This window comes from Bolinopsis microptera, chromosome 8, assembly GCF_026151205.1.
Source record: "Bolinopsis microptera isolate Bmic1 chromosome 8, MBARI_Bmic_1.0, whole genome shotgun sequence".
In the NCBI taxonomy this organism is placed as follows: Eukaryota; Metazoa; Ctenophora; class Tentaculata; order Lobata; family Bolinopsidae; genus Bolinopsis; species Bolinopsis microptera.
In genome coordinates this window covers 635,184-645,091 of record NC_087079.1, presented here as the reverse complement: position 1 = coordinate 645,091, position 9,908 = coordinate 635,184, and the positions used below count along the sequence as shown (strand labels likewise).

The 9,908-nt window shown below is 40.5% G+C and overlaps 1 protein-coding gene across 1 annotated transcript; it reads left to right on the top strand.

Annotated features, from left to right (window-relative positions):
• Nucleotides 1–2,505: 2,505 nt before the first annotated feature.
• LOC134819832 (monomeric sarcosine oxidase-like) lies at nt 2,506–9,757 on the top strand. The gene is made up of 3 exons (XM_063829982.1): nt 2,506–2,644; nt 2,874–3,812; nt 9,657–9,757. The coding sequence occupies exons 1-3, from the start codon at nt 2,506–2,508 to the stop codon at nt 9,755–9,757; spliced, it is 1,179 nt and encodes a 392-aa protein (XP_063686052.1).
• Nucleotides 9,758–9,908: the final 151 nt, after the last annotated feature.

Here is a 9,908-nt window from a genome sequence, read left to right as displayed (position 1 = left end):
ATAATATAATCTGTAGTTAAAATAATAATACTTACTGTCACTTAATTAAGATATATGATGTAATAAAATGAATCTCTTTTATTTCCACACTTATTCTCACACCAAGCTTTAATTCACACACCAAAACTTTAAATTTTATCAGATTACAAATGTCCTAATATATACGTCTCTTATCTTTTAGTTAAAAAGTCAGGGGTGCAACGAAGCCGTCCTATTTATAATCATACTGAATATGCTACGTACGACTAAGCATTGAGAATTAAGCAACAGACCCTTCTAGTTTTACAACTTTCTCAACCTTCAAACTCTTGTCGGTTTTTCCATTTTATTTCTTGAACCACCCTTCGTCATGATCTGTCTTGGTTGGATAAATTTTGCTAATAGCTAAATATAATTATAATGTATCTCACCCGTTCAACGATGACATGACATGGCCTATTTAAGAGATAAAATAAATTATATGTTGTCTCTGGTGTAGCTGAATCTGGAACAAAGACTCTCATATAGTAATAATAGATCACGTAAAGCGTGGTGTCCTAGCAGGGTCTAATTAACTGTCTTCTTAAAAGATGAATGCAATCTTCTCACACACAATAAAACATTATTTTCAAATATTCTTTTCAGGCAGCTAAAATTAATTATTGAACAAGCAATTTGTGCATCGCTAGGCTGCAACGGGTAATTTCCATTGTTCTTATAAATAAAAATACCAGCGAGCTGTAAGTCACACAAAGACACGACAGAGCCGCTTCTGAGACATGACACTACTACCACATCAACTAATATTTGCTCACGCCTATCGGTAAATTCATTTGTAGTCATGCATTTGCTAGTCTTTTTTTCTAACAGAAAAACTGTTTGTATGGCGATGGCAGCAATCGACAGACAGAATTCTCTGCGGCAACAACAACAGGAGCAATTACACTTACAGGATAGACCATGAAGACATAACAACCAAAATAGTATAGGACAGTGGGCCCCTTTTAACTCCTATGACCGGTGACCCTGAAAAGCTTTTACAGTAAAAGCGATTCACCGCGGAGTTTGGAGGAAAAGAAACATCCGCGGTACATCGGGGTTTTGTTTGGTTTACATTATGTATGTTTAGCCCTATTTGGGGGAAAGAAAATGGCCGCGGTAAATCGGGGTTTGCGGTAAATTGGGGCGCGGTATATACTATTACTATATCTAATCGGGGTTTTACTGTACTACTCAGTCTACAGTTTGCATATCCGCACACTGTCGAAAATCTAAGACGACACAAAGCCTGAAAAAGCCGGTGCTTTTTAAAAGATATGCTTAGAAAACCTTAAAGATGGAATGATATCTCAAATGGACTCCAAAATGACGGAGTCTTGGAGCCAACTCCCATCAATCATTTGGGAAACTCATCGGACCATGCAACGCCCAACGTCCCTCCAAGGTCCAATGCAAATGCCATAATTGATGCCGCCAACTGTCCATACCCCAATGCAAAAGCTATCCCAAACCAACCGCATCATATGCCAACTATCCTGCATCCTGTTTTAAAATACTAGGTCTATTTCCTCAGCCGCCACTATTCGTCTGTTTTTCTAGACAAACTTTCCAGATCATCTTAACAAGAAATCCAAGCTAAACGAAGTTACACTATTCCGCATCGGCGGGTTTACAGCTAAATTAAGACTAAAATTACTCTTAATAAGCAATCAGATTATAAAAACATCCATCATTAGAGTTAAAACAACAGGTCGATCAGGGCTAATAACTTATTATAATCTATCACAAATGTCATTTGTACCAGTTTACCTACCCGTTCAACAATCACATGGCCTATTTAAGAGATAAAACAAATTAGACTATAGTTCGGTGGTTGTTCCCAGTTGCTTATTTGTTTGATCTGTTGTCATGTCATGACAAAGGCCTATGTGATTTGGAATATAACGTAAATAAAAGTGAAGATCTCGTCATCTCAAACTTCACATCAAACATTTTTTGCTGCTCCTCAGACACCGACGTCATGCGGTTCTTCGAAGAACTACCGTTCTTTGAAACACCTATCCTTGAAACCGAGGACCACGTCATGAATAAATGCCCCAGCTACAACTCCCTCCGCTTTAACCTCTCAGACAACCTTAAAAGCCTCATAATGCTCAAAGAATATGGGGCCATCATGAACTCACTCCATGCAACAGAATTTGGAACGTACCTCACAGAATCCTTTCTCCTTCGACATCCTCCTGAAAAGAAGTCCTAGTAATCACCTCTCATCTCCTACTCATCGTCATTAACTCATCTCCATGACTTTTTTACTCGTATTTAAATTATTATATTCGATCTTTTTTTTTCGTGAAACTGAAATTGTAACGCGGCTAATTTTTAAATTTTTAAAATTTTTTAAAATAGCATTCTCTCGATTTTTAGAGTTCTGATCGTCTTTATGAATTTCTGTATTACCAAGACGAGTTCGTTAGTGTTCTCCTTGGTCATTTCATGTTTAATTCCTGTTTAATTCATCAGAAAATCATGTGTCAAAAGAAAGTAAAGTCTCCTGGATCAGATATTTCGTACGATGTTTGTGTTGTGGGTGCGGGAGTGTTTGGCTCGTGTACTGCATACCAACTCTCTAAATTCCCGGACTTGGATATCTGTCTGGTGGGACCTGGTTAGTAAATGTATACATTTCATTTTCATATTATATATATGATAATTGATTGCGGCTGCCTCATTCAGATTTTTATTTTAAATTTTATTCCTAATTTTTTTTAAATAACAGAAAACAAATTCTAGAGTATTAATACACTTACCCCTCCAATAACCTTTTGGATTGTTTTAAAAAATTGAAAAAATCTCAACAATATACAGAACTGAAATCATCTGATGTAAAATTGCAGGAGAACCAGAAAAGAAGAGCAGGAAGGAAGCAGTGTTCGGATGCCACTACGACGAAGGCAGGATAACACGAGTCGTATCAGATGTTCAAACGGACCAGTTGCTAGCGTACCGCAGCACTCTCAAGTTCAACCAGTTGGAGAGAGAGTCTGGGCTCAAGATCTTCTCCGAAGTAGGATACGGTATTGTGGGTGTTCTAATCGGAGCGTTCGCTATCGAGGTGAAATATGGTGACGAATTTTGTGACAAGAATGGCATTGATTACGAGATTTTGGATGAAAAGTGTGCCAGCGAAAAATGGAGTTATTTTGTTCCCCCGAAAAACTTTACAGGAAGGTTGGTTGGGAAGCTGAGTGGATATCTGAGTATAAGGAACCTTGTAAGAGCTGCTCAAGTAGTTGCTAGTAATAATGGGGTTCACTACAAAGACATCGTAGCAACTAGTATTCACAAGATAGGTGACATGTTCCAGATAAAACTTGCTGATGACACGATAATCAACAGTAAAAAGATTGTCCTCGCATGTGGCTCCTTCACAAACTTTTTCGATTTCCCCCTTCAAAAACCTCTCCAACTGGAGTTGATTGGCCACTCTGTCATGAAGTTTGAAGTAAGTGAACAGGATTACCAACTGACTAAAGATTTCCCGTCAATGAACTATCGATACGATCCAAAGAACGGAGATGTCTATCTCTACATCCTACCTCCAATCCAATACCCAAACGGTAAATATTACATAAAACTAGGACACACTGTGAACTACCCTGCGGAGGGGTTCGAACAGAGTTTGGGGACGCTGGAGGAGGTTAAAGATTGGTACTGTATGGAGGATTATACTCCCGCTAGGGATCACTTCACTAAACATTTCAAACAGATGTTCCCCTCAATAGTTCCCGTCTCAGTGCAGCTAGACCACTGTGTCATATCACTCACTAAAACGGGTAAACAGTATATTGGGTTTGATTCTGAAAATGTTCTGGTGGCGGCTGGCGGCAATGGGGCTTCGGCAAAAATGGGACTTGAAATTGGGAAAATTTGTGCCAATAGCATTGTGAAGGGGGAGTGGGATTACGATTTAGATGAAATCGATTTTAGAATTGTTTACAAAAAGTAAATTTGTTTGAAAGTGGAATTGTCTAATTATCTCTGTCCATTTATTTTAATTTAGAATAGTGTATTAGCTGAACTGTTTGATAATTAATTTAGGAAACAATCCAACATATTTTTTCTACGGTCAAAAATCCAACTAAATCACTCGCCTATAAAAATTGAAAATCTTTTCATAGTAATTGCATGAAAATAACACGGTCAAAAAGTGATTTCTATGTACTATAATGACGGGAAACCAGAACGTAGTTCGTGCAAAAATTACACCTACAAAATATGGTCCCTGACAAAACATTTCATACAATCAACACATATAAATGTAAGATATATAGTAATAGAGATGATTGTGCAATAATAAAATACAGCGTGCATAAAATATCATAATGTTAATAATTTGTTAACTTTTTAATGAAATAGATTATATCATACAATACTTTTTAAAAACCCAACCCACAACCCAACCCACCCCTAACCCCTTAAATAGTTTGGATCGGTTATTTTAGATTAGAGAATTGGCATTGGGAGAAATGAGATGCATGATTCTTAATGTTTTTACAGAAGGGCCCTGAACATTTACATAATATGATATTGATAGTAGCATCATTAGATGTATTCTTGATGTTGATTCCAAAACGTGTCGCCGTCACGTCGATTTGTGGTTTGGTTGTAGACGTACCACTTCATATTTTGCGCGGTTTTGTTTTGTGTTAACAATGCGCAATGTCACGTCATATAACTATTGTATCGTATGCCAACTTTATTGACTGTTTAATAATCTCTCTCATCTTAGTTATTATTTGTATCTAACATAAACTAATAAATTTTGATGCTTACTCGACACATCTTCACTTTACAGCACCATCGACTATCGAGCCTTTGATTTGATATAACTATAAGATACTTTAAAAGAATGCCGCAATCTTATTTGCTCATTGAATGTAAATGTAAAGTAACATTGTATCACGTGGTGACCCCCACTGTCGCTTCACTATAGTTTCTACGATACAGGGGAGCCGCGCACTCGTGCGCGGCGGGTCATACAACGTATGACAAAAGTAACATCTGTTTTAATTATGTGATCGCTGTTTACCAAACTATTAAATAATCAGCCGCGACTTTACCTGGGGACCTCAGGCTATCATTTTTATAAACATAAAGATTAGGCGGAATGACAGGCTGAGCGCGGCCCAATATTAGTAACCGCGACTTTATCAGCTGATATCATAATTTTATTTGTTTTCAGTTTTGACTTACTGAATTTTATCACTTGGTAATTCATTATGATTAAGCTTGTTTCATAAAAATAACAATTACATTGATGATTGATCCGCTCAGAAGACTAGTAGTAGTAGTATACTACTAGTATAGTAGTAGTACTAGGTAGTGCGCCATCGACAGTGAGCCGCGCGTGCCGACTGTAGGATGGTTTTTTAGCGCTAATTTCGGCCAGCACACTTTTCTTCAAACAATTAAATATTGAGTATTCTTTCCGACCTCCGAATACAACAAAAATTGGTAAGCTTAGTCATAGACTTACAAGGAAAGTGTCTGAAAAATTTGAAGCATATCAAACCATCAAACATTATGTTACAGCTAAAAGCAGCGTATTTTGCCCCATTTTGATCACTATATCAACTCCGATATCCACCAAACTTTTCGGACAGTTGTAAAAGCCCTATTGGAAGATCGTCGCCAATTTTAAGAATGATCTCATTCAAGGAACTGAAGATATATCCGAATAATACGACAAAAATCAACGAATTTGGTCAAATTACGCAACTTTTAAAGTACTTTTACAGCTTCTTTTGCTTCAAAAGCCGCGCACCATCAAATATGGCACCTAGGCGAAACACACTGATCTTTCCAAAAAGGTAATATTTTGACCAACATGAAACTATCGTTAATTTAAATTTTAAATTTTAAAAGGCATAGCATTCACATAGCCATGTGTCTACGCGTACTGCGGCGGTCGCGCGCTACTGCAAGCGAGAGGGCTCTGGTTAGAGCAAGGCATAGCAATCACTACGGTTGATGGAAATTTAGTGTCCGCTAACCGGCGCAATTCTTGTTTATATTCAGTCAGATGATAAAATCACTGCAAGGACCAAAGTGTATGATTGGGGAGGGCAAGGAGTGGTGTCTGTGACACTCACGACAAAACAGTGTCTGCCGGGCCGGGGACCACCAATCCACCATCTGTAAAGATCTAACTTTTAAGGGTCCTGGCTATGTCAACTACTCCAAGGTTGGTTTAACTGTGGTCTAGCTCTTTTGGAAATATTAGTCTCGTCGTGACTCAATGACTAGTGTGTCTGATAATTTTTCGATTGTTCCTCATCTCACCAATTATTGGTCCTTGTCGCATTTAAGTATTTTAAAGATGCTGTAATGAGATTACTGTTGTATATTTTCTTCACAGAAAACTTCATTCGTCTCTTACATTAAATCGTCAGTCGTATTGGTGGGTCGGAGTGCCCCTGATAATCTACACTATTGACCGGATTGTACGTTAATTGACGATGTCAATTCATCTCAGCTCGGCGCGGCACAGTAGCGCATCTTGCCGATCTAGAGAAGCCTCATATCATTGAGTGCACGGCGCGGCACAGTAACGCATCGCGCTACAAGATTGTACGGTGGTCAAGGCGGTTCAACCCGGCGGATGTGTACAAGGCTATTGAGCATCCTGGACCTTGTCTGGAACTAAGGATGAGGAAGAATGGCTGGAAACAGCATGCTGGCCAGATGAGAAATACAGCACAACATGACGCGTAGTGGGGTGAGAATCCCTGCCACGTTTTTGGTCAGCTTCGCCGGGGCTCATGTCTTTCCTCGAGGGAGCATTAGTGTCTACAGAAAAACTGACAAATCCTAGCGAAGTCCAATCCGAACCACATCTTCCATCAGAGGTGGTGCTGGGTCAGCTGGTTACTGAACGGATTGGCCTGGAGAAAAGCATAGTCCTGTTATTCTAAAGTTAACCATAGAGGGGGTCAGGCGCTGTTCGCTCACGGCTGGTTCTTGGAGCCAACACCCTCGGCCCCACAGAAGTGGGAGCACTGTCGGTGGTGGCACACCCAGATAACGGACAGTGTCTCTCCTTCTTTCTTCTTGGACTTGCATTGTGCTGGTGAGTCAGCTGGCAACAGTGTACCATACTTTCATATTCATGTTTTCTTCCCCACTTCTCCTACACCTCACTTTATTACTCACTCATTCACTCACATGCCGCCTTAGGGCCGCTACCAGTTAGAGGGGATCTAACAATCAAACAAACTGCCAGCCTTAGGGCCGTTACCAGTTAGAGGGGATCTAACAATCAGACAAACTGCCAGCTATTGGAGATATAGCACTTAGATTATTACCAGCAAACGTAAAATTAGCAATAATTACGTGAACAAAGAAATTGCCAAATTGCGACAAAAAAGGGTCTACTCAAAATTCAAATATCGCATGTAAATTCGTGAATCAGCACTTTAGTATAGCGCGGAAATTGAGCCGCGCAAAGACAAAGATATAACACAAAAACAACAAAGATATGGGTGAATTCCATCGGAGGCTCAGGCATGCCTGGTAGGTTCCTGTCAGCCCACTAGAATGACAGGGGGCAGCCTGTTCTATCGAGTACCCGGGAGAACATCCAGGCATGGGTGGTGTTCTCCCGTGAACGAGCATTATGACAGTTTCCCTTACGGGAAACGTCGCTCACCAGGCTTTATCCTCTGGAGGGGCGGGATCACTAGCCCATGCCAAGTGACCCAAACCTACTGACACCTACAACCAGAGGAACCCCAATAGACGTTAGTCACTAACTGACGGACGTAGCCTCCCAATAGGGAGGTAAAGTGGGTGCCCCAACATTTAAAAAAAAAAAAAAAAAAATGACGCGTAGTGATAGTGGTGACGAATCTACTAGTCACATTTATAGTTAATTCATGTTAATATGGTTATAGTTCATGAATCATACAGAATAAATGATTAATACTCAATCCAAGTTATTTAAGCTATTTTAACAGTTTCTAAACTACTGCCAAGTCATCTCAATATCAGACCTCTCGATAAAAATAAAAATAAAAACCCACTGGCACTACACCCTCCCCAGTACGTGTTCCTGCAATGTAGTGATTTGCCTATATTTGAGTGGCATCCCTTCACCCTAACCCACTACACCCTCCCGGCCAGTACGTGTTCCTGCAAAGTAATGAGTTGTCTATATTTGAGTGGCATCCCTTCAGTTTCACCCTAACCCACTACATCCTCCCCAGTACGTGTTCCTGCAATGTAGTGAGTTGTCTATATTTGAGTGGCATCCCTACACCTTATTGGGCGGCGCTCAGCCTGTCATTCCGCCGAATCTTTATTATTTATTTATTTATGAACATAATAGCCTAAGGTCCCCAGGTAACCCTACACCTTAATCCACTACACCCTCCACAGTACGTGTTCCTGCAATGTAGTGAGTTGTCTATATTTGAGTGGCATCCCTTCGCGAAGCAGAGCAACGATCGACGATCAACGATCGACGATGCTTCGATGCGAAGCAAGAATGCTAGTTCGCGCGGCGCGTCGAAGCGGCGAAGTCCTCCAACCTAACCCACTACACACTCCCCAGTACGTGTTCCTGCAATGTAGTGAGTTGTTTATATTTGAGTGGCATCCCTTCACCCTAACCCACTACATTCTCTCCAGTACGTGTTCCTGCAATGTAGCGAGTTGTCTATATTTGAGTGGCATCCCTTCATCCTAACCCACTACACCCTCCCCAGTACGTGTTCCTGCAATGTAGCGAGTTGTCTATATTTGAGCGGCGTCCCTTCATCCTAACCCACTACACCCTCCCTAGTACGTGTTCCTGCAATGTAGTGAGTTGTCTATATTTGAGTGGCATCCCTTCACCCTAACCCACTACACCCTTCCCAGTACGTGTTCCTGCAATGTAGTGAGTTGTTTATATTTGAGTGGCATCCCTTCACCCTAACCCACTACACCGTCCCCAGAACGTGTTCCTGCAATGTAGTGATTTGTCTATATTTGAGTGGCATCCCTTCACCCTAACCCACTACACCCTCCCCAGTACGTGTTCCTGCAAAGTAATGAGTTGTCTATATTTGAGTGGCATCCCTTCACCCTAACCCACTACATCCTCTTCAGTACGTGTTCCTGCAATGTAGTGAGTTGTCTATATTTGAGTGGCATCCCTTCACCCTAACCCACTACATCCTCCTCAGTACGTGTTCCTGCAATGTAGTGAGTTGTCTATATTTGAGTGGCATCCCTTCACCCTAACCCACTACATCCTCCTCAGTACGTGTTCCTGCAATGTAGTGAGTTGTTTATATTTGAGTGGCATCCCTTCACCCTAACCCACTACACCGTCCCCAGAACGTGTTCCTGCAATGTAGTGAGTTGTCTATATTTGAGTGGCATCCCTTCACCCTAACTTCAGCTCCTAAAGAGGACTATCTCTAGCTCTCCGTGCATACCAGGAAATCGGGTAACTGGACAGGTGAGTTATTACCGGGATGTTTACCTGGTGTTAGTAGTATATTGTACTGTTGTGTCAATTAATATGTCCTGTTCTCTCCAGTTTATCTTTTTAAGCTTTCGTTTAGTTTTTGGAGACATAGTTTGAAGAAAACTAAACATATTGCCTAACAGTAACCCAATTATTTATACAGCTTCCCTACTGAAAGCTGTAGCCGGTCATTCTAAAAACAAAACTACCAAAGAGGGAAAGAGAGTAGAGCTGAACTTTAAGATAGCAGTTGATGGAACTTAGTCCACATTTTCTGTGCAAACTCGACTTGCTTTATATCCTATAATAAACTCATAGCCCAACCAGTCAACCAAAGAATAATTGATAAGAATGTATCAGATATTATTCACGAGAAACCTTACACCTTAAACCTCACGAGTTTCACCTTACATTC

Excerpts from the sequence above, each read along its gene's own strand:
- LOC134819832 (XM_063829982.1), top strand. The coding sequence starts at position 2,506 with ATGTGTCAAAAGAAAGTAAAGTCTCCTGGATCAGATATTTCGTACGAT. Across the intron at positions 2,645-2,873 it reads TATCTGTCTGGTGGGACCTG|GAGAACCAGAAAAGAAGAGC; the intron begins GTTAGTAAATGT and ends GTAAAATTGCAG. Across the intron at positions 3,813-9,656 it reads CATATCACTCACTAAAACGG|CTTCCCTACTGAAAGCTGTA; the intron begins GTAAACAGTATA and ends TTATTTATACAG.